The 21,232-nt window shown below is 38.9% G+C and overlaps 1 protein-coding gene across 5 annotated transcripts in view; it reads left to right on the forward strand.

Annotated features, from left to right (window-relative positions):
• The window catches only part of LOC139758379 (uncharacterized), a 51,605-nt gene that overhangs the window by 16,245 nt on the left and 14,128 nt on the right, over positions 1-21,232 (forward strand). For 3 of the 5 annotated variants that reach the window (XM_071679691.1, XM_071679690.1, XM_071679694.1), the window contains 8 exons: positions 537-1,052; positions 2,267-3,466; positions 5,422-5,564; positions 9,656-9,754; positions 11,331-11,419; positions 13,123-13,247; positions 13,548-13,704; positions 16,840-16,985. In XM_071679691.1, the coding sequence (XP_071535792.1) occupies positions 537-1,052; positions 2,267-3,466; positions 5,422-5,564; positions 9,656-9,754; positions 11,331-11,419; positions 13,123-13,247; positions 13,548-13,704; positions 16,840-16,985 (2,475 nt within the window). The remainder of the gene's footprint in view (positions 1-536; positions 1,053-2,266; positions 3,467-5,421; positions 5,565-9,655; positions 9,755-11,330; positions 11,420-13,122; positions 13,248-13,547; positions 13,705-16,839; positions 16,986-21,232) is intronic. The other 2 variants (XM_071679693.1, XM_071679692.1) reach the window with 2 other exon arrangements.

Raw genomic sequence — 21,232 nt, forward strand, 5'->3', positions numbered from 1 at the left:
ATGCTTTTTCCAGCTGTTAAGTTTGATTATGACTTTTTTTTCAAGCTGAGTCAGCATAAGCAGCTGAAGTCCCAATCAAGGCCACCCCCATTAGTGCTATATATATGTAAACGTATGCCCTAGCCTTAGCCAGGTACCCATTTAATCAACCAACCACTAGGGGTGGATGAACAGCTTGGTTGACTGTGGACTGACTACCGCAACTAGGATTCAGACATTGGGATCAGGGGCCCTCTTGATGCACACATGGTTATTGGTTTTTCATATGCACTCGTCTCTGCTTATTCTTTCTTCATCAGTAGTTTACAAGAAACTCTGTATGATCTAAGTTTGTGGCAGCTATGGTGTATCCAGTATCATGAGATTAGGTATTTTTTGTCTTTACTCCCTACAAGTAGTCAGTTTGATCTAAAAGAATTTCGTTACTTGTGTTTCTGGCAATTCAGGTACAGTAATGGAGATCATATTTTGCCAAGATGTAAATTGGTTTTTTACTAGATAGTAATGTCAAGTGAAATGTTTTTCCATTTTTTCAGAACAGAGGTACAGTGGGACAAGCAAGTCAACCAGGAGCACTTACCTTAGATACCACTTCTGATACTGCTCATCCAGTGACTGCTATGGATCCAGCCAATCAAATGTCCATGGGAAGACCAGATGGTTTTACAGGGGGCCATGTAGGATTATCCACTGGTTTTCTAGGGAACCCAGTAACAAATGTTGGTAGTATTGGAAATAATGACAATAAAGCATCGCTTTTAGAGGGTGGTAGCAATGAAGTAATTGGTAAAAACGTTGGTGGGAAAGTGTTGCCACTTCCAAGCTGGCTGAGTGACAAAAATTCTTTACCGTCTGTATATAAGCAGGCAGTATCATTGGTAGAAGGTAAAGAAGGATGGGTTGATACAAGTCGAGCTTACATGTTGCTAATGAAGACTGGCCTTCCTCCTCCATTCTTGGGAGTATTGTGGGAAATGGTCAACTGTACCCAACCTGGACAGTTACTTGACTCAGAGTTCACGACTCTTCTAGCACTTGTTGCCCTTGTACAGGTAAGAATCATATCTATTGGTAAATATGTATATTAGATGTTTCTCTAGTTACTGTATGTAAAGAAGGTACAGAGAATATCTCATTTTGATTTTTTTTAATAAGATGTTTCAGAAAGGTCTGTTGTGTTTGGGACTTAAGAGGTGCTCCATTTATTCCAGTACCCAAAATGTAACTTTAGTTTATTTATTATCAGGCCACATCAACATGTATTTTCAGAAAGCAGGCCCTCTAGCATATAATTCTTAGGATGAAATTCAGAACTTTTCACAAGTAGAGGCTTTTTTCATGTAGCTAGACACGATGTTTAGAAATAACACATGTATGGATGAAGAATGAATTCTGCACGTGGTCAGTAGAGATTAGTTTTCAAGTTTCTGAGCTGCAGCATATGTTGGATGTATCTCATCAAGGATGGGATGTATGTTTATTTCCATACACAGATCAATCAGGCTTTCCTTGGAAGTTGTTCCTGTTAAAAAAGTCAGAGAATTAAAAATTCTTGTGCTGGCAGTGAGTCATTCTGTTTCTCTGCTTAAAAGCACAACATAGCTTATATTGTAGAGTTCAATACAAGTGTCATGTCTAAAGAAGCTAATCTCTCAGAATTCTGTGCTAGTAAGAACGCTATAATCCTGGCTTTGGTTTTGGCAGTTAGGATCAGGTTGTTGAAGTTAATGTTGTGTTCATGATTTCGTGTCATGACAGCTCTTAATGAAGTTTTCCTTGAGTTAGATTATTGTATCCTATGTTTTCCATGATTTTGCCGATATGATAAACTTTTGTATGTTGTAATTACTGTTGTTGATCCATTGATTCCTTCTCTATATCATTTCATTGACTCCAAGCTTTTTTCTCTTCTTTTTTAAGCATGAAAGCATCTTTTCCATGGTACTATGGTCACAGGTCCTCAGTTCCTTCCTTCCTCTTTGTTTATCTGTAATCATACAATTGAGTACTGTAGATTAAGTGTTTCTGCATGGTCTTGGGTAACCTGCCCATGGGAATCTACCGTTCTCCGACCACCTAACGTAACCTACTCATTTGCTTTGTTTGTTTTAGGGCTCTGTTTAGTATATTACTATATCATTTGATTTGCCTGACCATGAATGAATTGAAGGATGTTTTGCATAGTTATACCACCAAGGGAAGAAAATGTTATGTTCTGGTATCCAGGTGTTTTTCTTTGGTATCTGTTAATTTCTCATATTTTCAGAGTGGTCATACCATCACTAGCAGAGAGGTGCTAAGTACAGTAAAGGAACCTGTTTTGCCCATTATTGACCATCCAGCCCTCCTTCCTCTTGTCCAAGATTATATTCGGCAAAGGCAACAGCAAAATCAGCAGTCAGCACCAGAAACTATTCAAGAAAGTGGAACTGCAGCAGTAGCTCCCTCATTAGGCAGTCAACAGCTTCCATCTGTTAGTAATGATGATGATGATTTTGATGATTTTGTTAGTGGACCTAGTCAAGTTGTAAAGGGAAATTCACTTCAATCTACTCAAGCTATAAATCCACTGGCACAGGGTGTTGCAGGACATGTTCATCCTCCAGTGAAGCTTGCACCACCCACTGTTTTACCCCCTGGAGCAGGAGGACTCACACCACTTAACCAGAAACCTTTAATTCCAAGTGTAGACAAAATAAAGAAAATGAACCTTCCAAAAGTAGGATTTTCTCCTGAACTCTCTCCAAGTACTAGTTTTGATCATACGTGTGATGATGAATTTGATGATTTTCAGAGTGCAGGTGCTCCTGGTATGTCCTCAGCCTCCATAGCAGGGGTCCATGCTAGCCAGCCTGCTGTTCCAGTTCCTAATGGCCAAAATGTTGGTCCTCCAGTAGCTGCAGAATCCTCTCAGGCCATCCCCACCTTACTACAGCCAGAGAAATCTGATAGGTCAGGGGACAAGTACGCAGTGTTCAGGGAGCTGGAGGCTCAGTCAGAAGGGGTATCAGGTCCTGATCTCTCTCAACCTTTGTCACATGATAATGTAACTGTGAGTTCTGCAGATGAAGGTTTTGGAGAATTCTGTAGCAGTGAACCTGTAAGTCTGACAGGTGGTAGCACCAGCTTTCCTCCTATTCCTTCAGTAAGTAGTGCAGGACCAGGGACAAATAACACCTCTCCTGTCAGCTTTGAGGTGTATAGTACTCCACCAGAAATGATATCGGAGACAAATACAGATAACTATTTTGAAGCAGATTTCAGTGGTGCATTCACATCAGCATCTACTCAGTCATTAGATAATTATGCTGACATTCATGAGGCCATGAAACGTGTAGAAGTAGAACAGAAAAAGGAGGAGGCAACTGATTGGAGTGATCCATTTGGGGAGTCTGAGGAAGCACCCAGCATACCCATCGCCAGGACATCAGTATCATCTGGTTCTCTGCCAGCACCACAGGTGAATGTTAGTTTTGCTTATTATAGTTCATGTGTTTGTTGTGGTTCTATGTTGAATAATTAGGTTGTGAGTGCTGTATATTGTTTTTATTATTATTTTTTTTTTGTTTGGATGAATTCCTGGTAATAAGAACCCTCTACATATCTAGTATTCAGTGAATGTGGAGAATGGTGGAATGGATTTATGAGGTATCTTATTGATACTTGATATAAGAATGAATATGAAATAGTGATAAGATTGTGTTTAAGGGAACTGGACATGTGGAGAGAATGCGTGAGGAGGGTTTGACATAGAGGATATTATTTATCAGAAGTGGAGAGGATAAGGAGATGGGGGACACTATAATGGAGGTGGAAGGATTGAATGAAAAAGATTTTGAGTGGCTGGGGCCTGAACGAGGGTGAAAGTTGTGAATGGGAAAGAAATTGGAAAAATGTATACAGGGGGTGACATGCTGTCACGACTAATTCAGGGCATGTGAAGTGGCTAGGGGAAACCATGGAAAGGTCTGTGAGGCCTGGTTGTGGATAGAGGGCTGTAGATTCACTGCATTGCACATGACAGCTAGGGAATGTATTTGAGTGTTTGTAGCCTTTCTTCATCTGTTGTAGGTGCTACCTTGCTATTGCTAATTCAGGAAACTGTGGATAACTATGAAAGAATGAAATTAAAGAGGATGAACATACAAATACTGTTTACAAAACTAATGAATTTTAGATAATTTGACTCAAAACACATAAGAAAGGAGATTTAGTTTTTAGCCAAAGAAATGGATGAAATTACAGGGGGTGGAAGTGTAATTGAAATGTGATCATGAAGAGAGAGAGAAGTTATCTCGGCAGATTTTGATTAGAGATCACCCACCCTCTTGGTTAGTTGGTTTACTGCATAATTTAGGCGAGTCAACAACTTTCATTTTTTTTATGATTACAAATGCAATCATTATTACTGAAACTACTGTTCTACCAACTCTCAGTGTATATATGGCCCATATTAGGTCTCAAGAAAGCAGTTGCTTAGCAAAACTAGGAAGTGCTGCTTTTTGAGGATGATTGTAAGTCCATGTGGCAACCAGCTATCAAGTAATTAGAACCATTACTGTACACTTTCACCAAAAACTTCTCAAACTCTGTAAGCACCATGCATTCTGGGATATACAAATGAAGAATTTGGAAACACCTCTCCCTGTGTGGAGTGGGTGGCAGTCTTGTGTACCCATTCTCTGGGTGAATGGGTGAGATGCCAGTGGCTCATTATTACATAGGCTTGAAACGTATCATATACAGTGTTTGCTTTACTGAAGCCTTAATTTACCCCTTTACTATATCTACATTTGGCAACTCACCTTTCTGTTGTTGCTCATTTATATGCAACACCATTTGTTCGCAGTATACTGTGAATTACACATGTCAGTACTGATAACATCCCCGGTAATACACATTCAGGTTTCAGCATTTCAGCACAATTTATTGAAGCATAAGTAATAAACATAATGAAATGTACCATATACCAGTGTCTTGGCTTTAAAGTGTGTCATCATAATCAGGCATACCAACCATTCTGAGATGACTACCCACAGTCGATTCATTTTCACATTCATCGTGGCTAGAGATATGAGAAGTTTTTGGTGAGAATGTGCTTCCTACTTTGGCTACAGCATTACAAGACTGGAGTCAGCAGAGATCTCATCTTTCAGGTTACAGTAAGCACTCTTTCATGATTAGAACTGATTCTCATTTTTTATAGTGTAGATGAGTATGTATTCTTTCATGGGTAATGTATATGCAGTATATGGCCCTGCTTTATCAGCACTAAATTTTCATATGAAAAAGTGAAACGCTTCACCTAAACATAGCCTCCTTTAAAAGATTTCTTGTAATTGGTATCTAAATGTAATTGACTTACCTCAGTTTCTTGATATGTAATTATTATGTAATTAAGTTCATTGTTGATCTTCATAGGTTGGCATTGGGGAAGAGGAGGATGAAGACTTTGGAGACTTCATGGGTCATGACACAGGCATTGCTGAACCAGTCGGTCTTTCCATCAATCAGTCATTTCCAAGCCTAACAGAGAATTTAGGAGAAACTCAATCTGTAGCCAGGTACTTTTTTCAGCAGTCTTTGATAAAGTAACAAAGCTTGTTGTTTTTGCTACTCAGATTATGGAGGATGGATGTTTTTCAAGAGTATGAAATATTGGAAAATAAAAAAAAAATCCAAGATCTAACTACACTGTCTCACTAAGGTGGGAACTGGTGAACAGGCATCAAAGAAAAAAGAAATCTAAAATAAAATGTTGATTATTTAAACACTTTTAGATTGTATTTGTTGAGGATAATGGAGAAATGTATATAACTGAGCATTCCTCTACCATAGAAGTGAATTTTTTGATTCTACTGTTGAGTATCTGTTGTAAGGAGCATGGGAGAGTGGTGACTGAGAGGGTTGTATCATGCACAAAACATAGATAGATAAAACAGATGAATGAATGATGGATTATTGGATTTAGGCAGCATTTCAACTAAAAATACATGGTTGAGGTATTATATATATTAAAGAACTGTGGGGTCATGATAGTTACTTGTTAACTAATCATGTAAGAGCTTAAGAATAAGGTTGGCTGGATATTTCCACACTTTGGATAAGCATGTAGGTGAGGTACATCTAGACAGACAAGGTGGCAGTTATACAGGGATGTTTATAGAGTAAATAGTATGGTTTATACATTATGGTTGAAGATTAAGTGATGAATAGTTACAGTAATACCGTAGGTGACTTATTGCATAGCCTAACTAACAGAAAACTAAGCTGCTCACTTACATTTCTGCACTTGCTCATGGGTTGTTTGTGATGTTCACAAGGGTAGGTATAAGACAATTCATCTCTCTCTCTGTATGAGCTGTATTTAGAACAAGTTGATTGTGGTGATGAATGATGGTCTGTGGTGAAGGGGCGTCAGAGGGGAAGAGGTCTTTGTGATGGGTATGACAGCAGTTTATCACCAAACTGCCAGTGTTGGTCATAGAGGGTGGACAGGTTCAGCGAGATGAGGGACTCTTGGGAAGTGGTGTACGAAGGGCTCAGCATCTTATTGCAGAGGAGCAATGTGTTTTCAGAAGTGGTAGATGATGGGTCGATCAATTGTTTGCTTTTAAGAATTTGTGTGACATACTTACAGAGATACATTTTTATATGGGATTCAAGAACCAGAAGAAAGCAAGTGATAAGGTTGACAGATACTTGGTGGAATGTGTTACAGATGTATGGTGTGGGAGGAAAGCAAATGAATGCACTGAATATTTTTGTACCAGAGAGTATCACCATGACTTTACTTAGCTCATGGATGTGGTGGTGAGGGAGGTAAATGTAAGTGTCTTTGGATGGGGCAGGTAATTTTTTGTCTGGAGATGACATGGCTCTTTTAGCAGACTAGAGGGAAACACCAAAAGCTGTTGTCTGAGTCCGGGAATTTGTGAGAAAGGAAGAAATTGAGAGTAGTTGTGAACAATCATAAGGTAATGAGGTGTCGTGGAGAAGAAACAGGATACTTTTTTTCAGCTGAAATGAAACGGTCAATGAAACCCTAATCAAGGCCACCTTGTTAACGCTATATATACAAGAGAGCAAATGGGAACTTCAGTGAAGGGCGCAAATGGGGAGGTGATAACAAGTAGTGGTGATGTGAGAGGGAGATGGAGTGAGTATTTTGAAGGTTTGTTGAATGTGTTTGATGATAGAGTGGCAGATATAGGGTGTTTTGGTCGAGGTGGTGTGCAAAGTGAGAGGGTTAGGGAAAATGATTTGGTAAACAGAGAAGAGGTAGTAAAAGCTCTGCGGAAGATGAAAGCCGGCAAGGCAGCAGGTTTGGATGGTATTGCAGTGGAATTTATTAAAAAAGGGGGTGACTGTATTGTTGACTGGTTGGTAAGGTTATTTAATGTATGTATGACTCATGGTGAGGTGCCTGAGGATTGGCGGAATGCGTGCATAGTGCCATTGTACAAAGGCAAGGGGGATAAGAGTGAGTGCTCAAATTACAGAGGTATAAGTTTGTTGAGTATTCCTGGTAAATTATATGGGAGGATATTGATTGAGAGGGTGAAGGCATGTACAGAGCATCAGATTGGGGAAGAGCAGTGTGGTTTCAGAAGTGGTAGAGGATGTGTGGATCAGGTGTTTGCTTTGAAGAATGTATGTGAGAAATACTTAGAAAAGCAAATGGATTTGTATGTAGCATTTATGGATCTGGAGAAGGCATATGATAGAGTTGATAGAGATGCTCTGTGGAAGGTATTAAGAATATATGGTGTGGGAGGCAAGTTGTTAGAAGCAGTGAAAAGTTTTTATCGAGGATGTAAGGCATGTGTACGTGTAGGAAGAGAGGAAAGTGATTGGTTCTCAGTGAATGTAGGTTTGCGGCAGGGGTGTGTGATGTCTCCATGGTTGTTTAATTTGTTTATGGATGGGGTTGTTAGGGAGGTGAATGCAAGAGTTTTGGAAAGAGGGGCAAGTATGAAGTCTGTTGGGGATGAGAGAGCTTGGGAAGTGAGTCAGTTGTTGTTCGCTGATGATACAGCGCTGGTGGCTGATTCATGTGAGAAACTGAAGAAGAAAGTTAAGAGTAAATGTGAATAAGAGCAAGGTTATTAGGTACAGTAGGGTTGAGGGGTCAAGTCAATTGGGAGGTGAGTTTGAATGGAGAAAAACTGGAGGAAGTGAAGTGTTTTAGATATCTGGGAGTGGATCTGGCAGCGGATGGAACCATGGAAGCGGAAGTGGATCATAGGGTGGGGGAGGGGGCGAAAATTCTGGGAGCCTTGAAGAATGTGTGGAAGTCGAGAACATTATCTCGGAAAGCAAAAATGGGTATGTTTGAAGGAATAGTGGTTCCACCAATGTTGTATGGTTGTGAGGCGTGGGCTATGGAGGATAGATGTGCTGGAAATGAGATGTTTGAGGACAATGTGTGGTGTGAGGTGGTTTGATCGAGTAAGTAACGTAAGGGTAAGAGAGATGTGTGGAAATAAAAAGAGCGTGGTTGAGAGAGCAGAAGAGGGTGTTTTGAAATGGTTCGGGCACATGGAGAGAATGAGTGAGGAAAAATTGACCAAGAGAATATGTGTGTCGGAGGTGGAGGGAACGAGGAGAAGAGGGAGACCAAATTGGAGGTGGAAAGATGGAGTGAAAAAGATTTTTGTGTGATCGGGGCCTGAACATGCAGGAGGGTGAAAGGAGGGCAAGGAATAGAGTGAATTGGAGCGATGTGGTATACCGGGGTTGACGTGCTGTCGGTGGATTGAATCAAGCCATGTGAAGCGTCTGGGGTAAACCATGGAAGGCTGTGTAGGTATGTGTATTTGCGTGTGAGGACGTATGTATATACATGTGTATGGGGGTGGGTTGGGCCATTTCTTTTTATTTTATTAATTCATTTATTATACTTAACCGCTGTCTCCCACGTTAGCGAGGTAGCGCAAGAAAACATTCGAGGAATGTCTGTGTATGCATAAATGCCCACATACACTCATATGCATACATATACATTTCAGCATATACATACACAAACATACACAGATATATACATATATACACAGGCACATATCCATACTTGCTGCCTTCATCTATTCCTGTCGCCACCCCACCACACACGAAATAGCACAAAGGACATAGAAAAGATGGAATGCTTTAGGTATGTAGGAATGGGTAGAACCAAGGGGAGGGAAATGAGCCATAGTGTGAGAGAGAGGGCTAAGGGCCTGAGTGCATTATCATGGTAACCTAGCGCTGTTTCCCACCTCGCATTACTGCCTGACTGATAGCATGCGAGTCTTTTCTCAAGCCATCCCTGCAATGTGTAGCGAACAAATATACAAAGAACTTCAGTCATGCTCAAGTTTTTTAGGTTGTTTCTCTCTTAATACTTTTCTTTGTCTCATTGCAAAACTTGCCATATTAAGTGATAATATTCATGCTTAGGTGTTTTTGTTTGTTTCTTTAATCATACTTTTCCTTGCAGTACAAATGCTCCATGATGATTAATAAACATCATTCAAACTAAGGATGTTCATGTTGCAATGTGTGAATTGACATGGATGACTCTCAAAACTCTTATCAGAAACAGATATTACCTGTCAAATAATAAAATGATAGTAACTCTCTGATTGATCAGTTTACTAATTAAAATTACTCTCAGCCTTGAACTGCCTGGCCTGGAGATGACAGTTGGACTCCAATCTAATGACACTCATGGGTCAGGACTTAATCAGTCTCCTGATCTCTTCATGCAATCAAGGTGTGTATGCAAGTTTTTTCTTTTCCGTAATTCATTATATTTTGTGGCTTGTACAGCTGTGTACATATATACATAATCTGCACTTGGCTCTTTGAAACCCTAGGTTTCCAAGAAAGCTTAATGGAGATCTGTGGGGTATTTCATGAGAGACTGAGTGGGTGCTGTGACATCAAAATGTTTGAAAACCCCTGATGTAGACTACCAGACTGCAGGGATAGTGTGTTGAAGGGTTTTCTATTAGGGACCATTTCCAGAGTGATGTAAATTACTCAGCATGCCCAGTCATGGTGTAGATTGCTTAGGTGAGGAGATTGCATCTCAAATGGGGTTGTTCAAGTGAAGCAGTACTCATAAAAGGTTTTATACACTTAGTATGGGCCAGCAGACCTCCAGTGGCTTACATTATGTCTTCATTATATTTTTCATCTGTCTTTTGTGTCAGACATGGGCATGTTTTCTTATCTGGCTTATACTCCATCACTCCCAATTGCTTTTTTTTTTTTTTTTTACATTGCTTCTCAGTTAAATATTCTTTGGTAATCAGTTGCAAATTTCATTGGTCAGTAATTGTGAGATGATATAGGTGGACAGGGATTATTCAACTTATTAGATTGGTAAAGCTGGCAGTCCCTATGTGATTACTTGGCATTCATTAGCTCATTATCTGCCGCAGAAATGTAAGTATGAATCATTGGAGCCAAGGACGTACTGCTAAATACTCTTCTTAAATTTTGCTTGAGCATTATGAAACTGAGGAGTAGGCTGCGAAATGTAAAGGTGAATTACTTAATATAGTCATGTTAGGAAAGTTATTCTCCTGCTCTTCGAATTGTAGCTAACTACACCATAAGCAATATTATTGGAGATGTTTATAAAGACAGCTGTTTGTACTAATAATGCAAACTTGTGTTTAGGGCTTGCATACAAGTTTTTCTAAGGACTGAATGCTTTTTTTTTTCCAAGAAATTAAGGGAACTTATGAAGGACATCAGAATATCATATGAAAATGCTGCCAAAAGAATGTGCATGATGACTGCAAAACATATAAAAACATCAGATCAATCTTCATGCATACACCATGTTTTGTCTACTTCTTGTATGGAGGTTGTTGTAGATATTGATTTTGAAATTATTACATTCATAAGAATTGGATAAACTTGTACTGATCTAGGACATGGAGGTAACATATTCAATAAGGCTATTTAACTCCCAGATAGGAATGATGAATGTGGAGCCACTGAGAAAAGTATTACCATCTTACATTTTCCATGTCTAGATTGGTGGTGTTCTCTTCTCTCATATTAGAACTACAGTAACTGAGCTAGACTTAATTTTATTTCATTGCATGAAGAGGCAAAAAATAAGATAGGTATAAACCTATCTTATTTTTTGCCTCTTCACACTTTTTTACCTGCTTACTTGTATTTTGCTCCCTGTTTTCATTCAAAGCCTGGCATTACTGAAAAGATATACCTGTAATTAGAACTGGCAAAGAATGAGGGCTTCTTGAATCTCAGATGTGATTAATGTAGGATAAGAGAAGATTAGTTAATGAATAAAGATTTTTAATTCCCAGAAATGAGATTGGTGCAGTAGAGGACCACCTGCGTAGCCTTTCCTTAGAATCCTCAACAGCATTTGGAGAAGTTTCAGGCAATGGGTCAAGTAAGTCACTAGAATTAGTATATTCTAAAGGCAAGTGTAATGTTCATAATATTGAGTACATTATTTCATGAAGAATTATTTTCCTGTGTACAGTTAGATTTCTAATCTTGTATCTGCCTTGTTCAGATTTTACAGCCATTGAATTATAATGAATTCTTTATGTCTATATGAAGTTTTCAGATATTTCCTCGGCCCTTATGCTTTCACAGCCTAAACTTCACTGTCTTCCGTTTATATCATTGTTCGTTGATCATGCTTGCATTTAAGTAAATTGACATTAGGGGAAGATAGAAAGTCAGTAGCAATACACGTGTTATAGATGTACATATAGCAACAGTCTGCATATGTATGTGCACCTGAAACTCCATAGGAGCATCAGTGTGTTATTAGCTTGACCTGAGTAACCAAAAGGACCATAGCAGATGAGTTCCTAAGTTGAATAGGTGATTTCCAAGGTGTTCGTAACCTTGAAACCTCCCATCGTTTGTATCAGTAAATATCACATTTTGGATTTTTAAGCATTAATTTTTTTTTTTACTTGATACATACATACATACATCTTCAGCAATTCTGATGGTGCTTCATTCATGTGCATTTTGCTTCAGCTTACAATGCCATCTCCATTTTCTAGTCATTTCTCTCATTTTATGACCATACTACTCTACCTCTTTTACTTGCCATAACCTCATAACTGTTCTCTCTGTGTACTCACATTTTTTCTTTTTTATAGAAACTTCTCAGCACATCTTTCTTTCAGTTTCTTAAATCTTTAACAGATTTCAAAATTTGTTCCTGTTGCCTCGTACTATAACTGTAGCTTAGATAGCACACCGCTATCTAATTTGAAAACAGGAGTCAGTGTTCTCTCTTGATATGAATTTTTGAGGGGACATTACAAAACAACAGGGATTTATCACTCTTTTTGGATCACTTTTGTGAGTGATCTTGGTTATATTTTGTTGTACACATCATTTCCATCTTTAAGTGAAGCACTTCAATATCAGTAATATGAATATGATACAGCTTTTATGAATGGAAGAATGCAACTTGTGCTTGTGATTTGTATGATACGATGGCAGTGTATTGTCCCTTACCATGCAGGCTTTTATGAGACAAATGACGGGCCAGAAAATACAGTCTGCTTAGTGCAAGGCTGATAGCAGGAAAAGTTTTGCAAAAGTGAAATGTTGGTATAGACTGCAGTTGCACTGGACCTTAATGTTAGCTCTGTAATCACCTGTGATTTTTTTTAATGAATTAGTGTGAAGTAAGGGTGACTTTGGGAATTATGTGAGTGGTTTATTAGCATAGTTAGGTATTTAGTTGTGGGCTCTTGAGTCTGAAGACAGTTTGAAGTTACTTTATTATCCTGATTAGGGGTTTGAATTTAACACAACTGGTTTAGTTATAGGTCTCGTAAGATGTTTGAGCCAAGAACTTCCTTTTGTTGAGGTGTAGAAATAAGTCATTACATTCTTAAGTGTTTTGTATTGATTCACCATCACCCATTGCAGTTCTTTTTTCATATGAAATGTGGAATACTAATTATGGTAATTGTAGGGCTGGCCATTGTCAGATATCAAGTCCTGTACTGCCTAACTATTCTCATTTTGGTGATTGCCTCCATTTGATTGTGGGATATTATGTAAAGTATGCGGTTTACATGCACTTTTCAAATACAGTACATTCTGTTTCTCGAATAGGCCTGATAACAAATGGCACAGCTGCTGGAAGTGTGAGCCAAACATCCGGGACGAGCTCTGTACTGGACTCTTTTAGTAGCGGTCTTGTGGACAAGTATAGCATTATCAGGGAGGAGGCTAGTAAGGTAAGCTGTATAATCTCAATGGTAATAACATTTAGATAATTTCAATCATGCTTCCTATCAGTTGATACAGGTGATTTTCCTGGGAAGGGCAGATTTTGTGTATATTTTATTTGCAAGAACAGGTATTAATCTTTCTTGCTTCTAAACCTGTTGTGAAATGGTTGTTTAGCTCCATATATGGGGTGAATACCAGTCAAATGTGTATCTTTCTGAAGGAAGAATGAAGGGAATTAGTAGTGCTGCAGATACATTATTGTAACTTTTATACTGAAACTAAATTAGTTGTTTTTGCCATTTTAGAATACTCATGATGAAGCTCACACTGGTTCATGGCAGAGGTGCCTAGAGTGCAGCATCAGAGTTCTGAAGCAGGCTCGTGACATATTATCCAGTCTGGACCAATCTCAGCTCAAGACTCAGGTCCTGGCAACCAGCCAGATGCAGGATTACTTAGCCAGTGAGTATTGCCTGACTCCTTTGTCACCAACTGTTGTTAGTTTACCTCTGCTGTTAGGTTTGTTTGCTCCTCACTTATTCATAATTGTTTTATTCACAGTTCATTTGTCTTTGTGAATTTTTGCCATTGTCGTGAATATTAGTTATGCTGAGTACATCTGTGTCTTCCCTGGTTAGTTTTTTATTATTTTCATAATTCTTACTTAATTTCTAACCTTCAGCATTGATGTCTTTACTTCCTTCAGGTGCTGGATGATTGTCCCATGCCTCCATTTTTATTTGCTCCATAGATAGAAACCTTGAGATTGGATTCATTATATACATTTATTAGTGAAAAAGATTTTGAGCGATTGGGGCCTGAACATACAGGAAGGTGAAAGGCGTGCAAGGAATAGAGTGAATTGGAACGATGTGGTATACCGGGATGGACGTGCTGTCATTGGATTGAACCAGGGCATGTGAAGCATCTGGGGTAAATCATGGAAAGTTTTGTGGGGCCTGGATGTGGAAAGGGAGCTGTGGTTTCAGTACATTACACATGACAGCTAGAGTCTGAGTGTGGATGAATGTGGCCTATGTTGTCCTCTCCTAGCAATACCTCATGTGCACGCAGGAGGGGGTGTCATTTCATGTGTGGCGGGGTGGCGGCGGGAATGGATGAAGGCAGCATGTATGAATATGTGCATGTGTATATATGTATATGTCTGTGTATGGATATGTATGTATACGTTGAAATGTATAAGTAGGTATATGTGCGTGTGTGGGCATTTATGTATGTACATGTGTGTGTGGGTGGGTTGGGCCATTCTTTCGTTTGTTTCCTTGCTCTACCTCGCTAACGCGGGAGACAGCGACAAAGTATAATGAATAAATGAAGAATAGATAATTAGTGAATCCGATATTCCTTTTCCTTCCAGATGAACATTTGTTTACATAAAGCAGATAGCCAAAGTGGAATCATAGTATTATCTTTTTTTTTTTTTTTTTGTATCTGTACAGGTTTTGGGAATAATGAATACTAACCTGGTAGGTATTAATAAGTAGGTAGCCACAGACCAAGAAGAGCCAGCAATTCAGTGGTTGTCATGATACATTCTTCTGACCCAGGTAGCTGTCTTCTCTTTCTGCCTCACCAACATGTGGACTGCTGGTATTCTGTCCACAAACATAGGGTCTCCCCTTGCCACACATGACCTTGACAACACATAATTTACACAGTTCAGTCTTCATATCTCTAGATTTTTCTGTGGTGAGTGCTATGTGTTAGTCATACCTTTTGGCAAAATGGTAGGAGCCATATGCAGGAGCGCGTTAAGTAGGAGTAGTAAGAACATTAGGCAGGAGCATGTGGTATAAGTTGTAGGTTGGGACATTAGGTAGAAGTAGTTGAGAGGAACTTTTGTTAGGAGCCTCAGGACACACTGTGCTGGAGTTGCCCTCTGTCGATGGCCTGTTAGGGGTGAGGTACTAAAAGCTAAGAAGTGGCACTGGAATTCTTGGAGTGGCAGGGTGTGGTTAAGTAGGGATCATTTCCAATATTATGATTTTGTGAAAGAATAAATGGGAAAAAGAGCCAAGTGAGATCTTTTCCTGGAAGGCTAAGTCATCTGTCCCTCACATGCTAAGGTTGGAAAGGCAAGAGGGTAAAAGGGAAAAAATATATATTATGTGAGCTTATTTTTACAGTTACAGTGGGATGGTTATATGGAGAGTATTTCCTTGATATATTTGCTGCTTATTCATAGGTGAAAGATGCTCCATGATATTAGAGAATGTTAAAGAGATGAGGCTTCATCAATGTACAACTCCTTTCCTGTACAATACACGTAGGTTATCACTAAAACCATAAATGTATATATTCACCCTTTGACCATGAATGTGAGAAGGCATAATATTTTTCAGTTACTGTATGAAAAATTATCATAAAAAAGATTATATACTTTTCCCTAATTACACCCAGAGATACAAATGCCTTGTGGAAGTTCTTTAGAATATATGATGTGGGAGGAAAGCTTCTAAAAGTAGGAAGAGAGGAGAGCGAAAGTTCCTAGTGAAGTTTAGGTTGAGGCAGGGGTATATGATGTCACCGTGTATTTAATTTTCTATGGATGGGGATGTGAAGGAGGTAAATGTGAGTCTTGAAGAGAGGGATGAGAGGGCATGGGAAGTGTCATTTGTTTGTTGATGGTACAGCATTGGCAGAAGTTAGTGACTGTGCCTGGAGTAGTGTGTGAAAGGAGGGAGTTATGAGTAAAATGGTATTCAGTTTAGTTGGGTTGAGGAACAGGTTAGTTGGGTGTGAGTTTGAATGGAGAAGAACAGAGGAAGTGAAGTGTTTTAGATACCTAGGAGTGGATATGGCAGCAAGTGGAAGCATGAAAGCAGAAGTGAATCATAGGGTGGGTGTTGGAACACTGAAGAATTTGTGGAAAGAGATTGTTATCTGGGAGGGCAAAAATGGGTATGTTTGAAATAATAAGTAGTCTCAACGCTATTATATGGATACGAGGTATTGGCTAAATATAAGGCAATGTGAAGGATGGTGGATGTGTGAAATTGAATGTTTGATAACAATATGTGTGTCATGGTTTGATAGAGTAAGTAATGAAAGGCTAAGAGAGAGTTGCAGAAAATAAAAAGAATGTGGTTGAGGGAGTTGAGGAGAGTGTGCTCAGGTGGTGTGAACATATGAAAAGAATGAGTGAGGAAAGGTTGACAAGGATAATATATGTCAAAAGTGGAGTGAATAAGGAGAATGAGGAGACATAATTGGAGATGGAAGGTTGGAGTGAAAAAGATTTCAAGTAGTCGGAGCCAGAACATGCAAGAGGTTGAAAGGGATTCACGGCATTGAGTGAATTGGAACGATGTGTTATACTATGGTCGATGTGCTGTCAGTGGACTGTACTAGGGTATGTGAAGCATCCTGGGTAAATTATGGAAAGGTCTGTGAGACCTGATTGTATATAGGGAGCTATGGTTTTGGTGCATTACACATGACAGCTAGAGAATTAGTGTGAGTGGATTCGGGCTTTCTTTGTCTGTTCTTGGCTTTACCTTGCTGATGTGGGAAACAATGATCAAGTACGAAAAAAATATGTATATGTAATGCAACGTTTTCTTGTGTTTAAATCAGATCTAGTGGAAGTATGGTACGTATGTAGACGTATCTCATCATCTAGTCAGCAAGTAACTACAAGTGCCAAAGTAGATGACCTACTGTCTCAAGCCAAATCTTTGTGGGAAGAAATTTCAGCAGCTGGAGGTAACAGTATTACAAAGGTAGGTATTAAGGTTAAGGAAGGAGGGAACTATAGTTAGCTGAAGTGATTAATTGAGGAAGATAAGAGTACTAGCATATGAGAGGATGTCTAGTGATTAGTTTTATTTGGATTTATATTGACATGGGGTAATATATTGTTAAAGACATTTGAATAAGCTGGTGCTTTTTTTACTACAATGATTATTAGCAGAAAAATATGGGGAAGACTATTGGTAGCATAGTGGTGACTGATGTGCTGGATATAACATAAGGTAAAGAGGACAATATTCTAAAAGTATTCACTTATACACCTTTTTAAGTTGCAAGACTCCTGAACAATGAGAGAAACATGTTTGTTGCATTTACTAGCTGCTTCTACAAGACATGAAGATATAGCAGCATATAGCTATTAGTCTTGAACTATCTAGTTGTTAGCTGCTCAGGAGCCTTCTGTCTGGATTGCTGAAGTGAGGACTTTCATAGGCCCTGTGATTGAGGGTGAAGCAAGGCATTTGATGCCCATCTCCTTATCTTTTATCAGGGAAATCTTTAACTCCATTTAAGTTGGCCTATAGTGTTAAGAAAGATGATAGTGTGATGGTTCATTGATTGATGATCTAGAGCTGGGATAAATCTCCAGCAGGCTCAGGTAGGTCCCTGAAAGATCCTGTCTTTTGGATGATTATAATAATCTGTTTCTGTTCCTGAGTTAGTTGCTTTGTTAACAGACTGGTATGAGAGCACATTTTGAGATATTAAGCCCATACACTGGTGACATAATAGCTGGGGGAGTTGATGCTGGTCTTGCATAGCATAGCTGTCTCATTTGATAACTTTACACCTGTGAAGAGCACATAATGCTCATGAGGTACCATTTGTCTTGTGCTACGGTAGTTAACACTGCTGCTGAGGGTAGTAATTATTAAAGATATTTTATGCCAAGCTTGATTATGTGCGGAAATAGTTCTCTTCTTGATGAAACCTTGTTTTGGTCAACTTTAGTGCAGCCATTATTAGTATGTTGCAAGGGGTGGCTACAAGAAATATGAAGTGGTCTACTGAGTCACATACTATAAACAACATCGTTGTTGTATTCTATGTAGAGTGGAGGGACTGATGCTGGTATTAGGAACCTAATCCGTACACAGGAACTAATGTTTTGAGCTTTTGAGCACTGGATGTGTATCAAAGATGATTCACTGTACTTGTGGATATTTACCCAAAACTTCCTTAGAAATGCTGGTTGTTTAGGAAGGCAGCTAAATTCGTTACTTCTCAAAATGGTTTTCAATTTACATCCCAGGACAAGCATGACCTGAAGTTATGATACTTAAAATCTGTATCTTGCTGTCTTGAAGTGGAGTCTATCATTCTTTTGGAATACCTTGTTACTATGGATTATGCTAGATATAGGGACTCCTTTAAATTTGATACCAAGAAACAGCTGTGACACACTGCAGATCTGAGCTTGACTTAGCAATAGGTTTTGGTTTGGAAAGAACATCAGCTTATAATGAGGTTACACTTTCGGCTAAATCAATCAAACCAATCACATTCTTGTTGATGGTCCATAAAATCTTCAGAATGGCATGTTTTTTGGAATGTTGAACTATCAGTTACTATTGTGAGTTTGCTGTCCTTAAGCTGTGCTTAGGTAGTAACTAGTTAGTATTTGGTAGGCAGCCACAGCTAGGGAGGTATTTTACTGGTACTACCTGCCTGGGTATCGAGAGGGTTAGTGACAGCTGCGTATTGAGCCAGCACTTCACTGGTTGTCAAGTTGCACTTATCTGACTCAGGTAGCTGTCTTTTCTCTCTAGCTCACCCTCACATGGACTGCTGGCTTTCTGTCCATGAATATACAAAATCTCCTTGGCAACATTTAACTCACATAACTCATTCTTCATAATTGTAGGTTTTACTATAGTGAGTGCTTTGCATTAGCCCTGCTTTTTTGTAAAATGGTAGGAGCAATAGATAGATGTAGTAGGTAGGAACATTAGGCTGGAGCATTAGGTAGAATTTAGGTAGTAGTAAGTAGGAACATTAGGTAGGAGCATTAAGCAGTAGTAAGTTGGAACTTTAGACAGGAACTTTAGGTAGAAGTACTAGAGTTGCCCTCCATTAGTGACCTCTAAAGGGTGAGGCACTAAAGGCTAAGAAGTGGCACTGGAGTTTGCTAGTTATGGAGACTTACCATGGCTGCCCTTTTAAGGAAGTTCCTGGAGGGAACAGGCATCAGAGATATAGATAGACAGATAGAAGTTGTGTTTCAGGACCAAGAGGATCCTATGGTACAATTCCAGGTATGTACACCTTGATAAGTACCAAAAATGAGTTGTATGCACTAAGGAATATATAAGGATACTGCTTTCAAGTTAGGCCTGATATAGTTGTGGGTTTAGATGTAAGGAGAGTTTTGACCCTTAGTGAAGAGAGCCATGCAAGTAAGGTTGATCGTCAGTGTGGAACGTCGCTGAAAGACATCACCATAAGTGAGCACTAACTTACGTGAGGAAAATTACTCAGAGATATTGAAAATCATTTGCTTTACTTGTTGAGAGCCTAGAAGAAGCATTGCAGTAGGTCAAGGCCCTACATATGCTATATCCATATAGCAGATGACACTTGTATGTACCAAGCTGAACCATCTGTGATATGTAGCATATCTTTCAGTTGAAAGACTACCATGTACTGATGTACATGTTCTTGGCTACAAACCCATTTGTCATTTATACATATCCTTCCCTCTTGGATATGGGGATCACTTTGGCATGAGTTAAAGGATGGACATTTTGATGGAGTGAATACATCTGACAGTATTTGTTAATGCCATGATCCCAGGATTGCATATGGTTTTATTATCCTTTTGCCTTTCAATTGCCTAACTTGAATAGGACCCTTCAATTGCCTAACTTGAATAGGACCCTGGTCTCCCATCTTTCAGAAAGGGAAGAAGGAAAGTGAAGCATTGATAAGTGTATTATGCTTCTAACTGTAACAGGAATGATGTTTTTATTAAGACGCATTCAAGATCATCTGTTTTTAACTCTTCACTGTAAGCAGTCTGGATTCACAACGGCTGTAAGATTTAAGAACATTGTCTTGAATTCCACCAAAAGTCATTTGCTGTGTTATGTTAATTTCAAGAATAGTAAATTGATTTACATTATGAAATACTTGTAAACCCTGTGGTTATTGGTTCATTAATATCTGGATGGTATTTTGATAGTGAGGGTCTCGTATAGGTGAATTGGGCTTATTTCAACACTTTTTAGTGTTTGTGTAGAGGATGTTAGGTTGGATGGTGGTAGAGCTGATATAGAACAATAATTAACAGTGAGATGGTCATCAGCTTGGAATTTTCTGATGATGCATCAATATTTGTGACATTTGTGGAGATCCTTGTACTGGGTTGTGTAGCAGGGAATGAGTAGACAGCACATTTCATGGAGCTTCATGAAGATGACACTTCCTGCATTTCGTTTCCTTACAGTATGGTTCTGTTCATTTTCTTTGTGCTTGAGTTAAGGACACTGAAGTCTTAGGTACAGAAGTCATTAGAAACATGGGTCTGGATTTTGGTAAAATGGACTCACTAATTCTGGAACATATGGCACATGGGTCTGGATTTTAGTAAAATGGACTCACTAATTCTGGAACATATGGCCCTGCTGATATAGCACCATAAAGAGCAAGGCATCGTTATTTCCCATAGGAGCAAGTTGCTGTTACTCCCCATCCTTTTGTGCAGATGTGAGAAATGAACAGTGAATGCTAGAGATGTATTGAATTCTGTATTGTTGAAATAGCGATCTGCTTAAACACAATAGATGTTCTCTTCAGGTTGCAAGTCTTTTGCATTTTTTCATAACCCTTCTTCCTTACAAATATCACTGAGTGAGAAAGATTAAGGGAATGACCAGTGTGTCATGGAAAGAATTGTATGTAATGAGAATGATTTCTGCCAAGAGGCTGGCTTTGAGCAATTTTGTTTAGGGAAGCAGGAGGAGGTATAGTGGAGGAAACAATAGAAGATAGATAATTTGGTAAAGTTCTTGAATTTAAAGTTTTGTGGTGAGATGCAAGTTGAAAATCTAAAGGTGTGCCAGCTGTTATAGATGTGAGAGAGGGAAGATTTCTGTAAGTGTTGAATTAGAAGAAAAACTAATATATGTATGGCATTAGTTTTTATTTGAAGCAGGAAGGTATGAGCTGTCTTCTTGATATCTAACAAGATCTCCCATTTAAATAGTTTTGATGTCAT

This window comes from Panulirus ornatus, chromosome 30, assembly GCF_036320965.1.
Source record: "Panulirus ornatus isolate Po-2019 chromosome 30, ASM3632096v1, whole genome shotgun sequence".
NCBI lineage: Eukaryota > Metazoa > Arthropoda > Malacostraca > Decapoda > Palinuridae > Panulirus > Panulirus ornatus.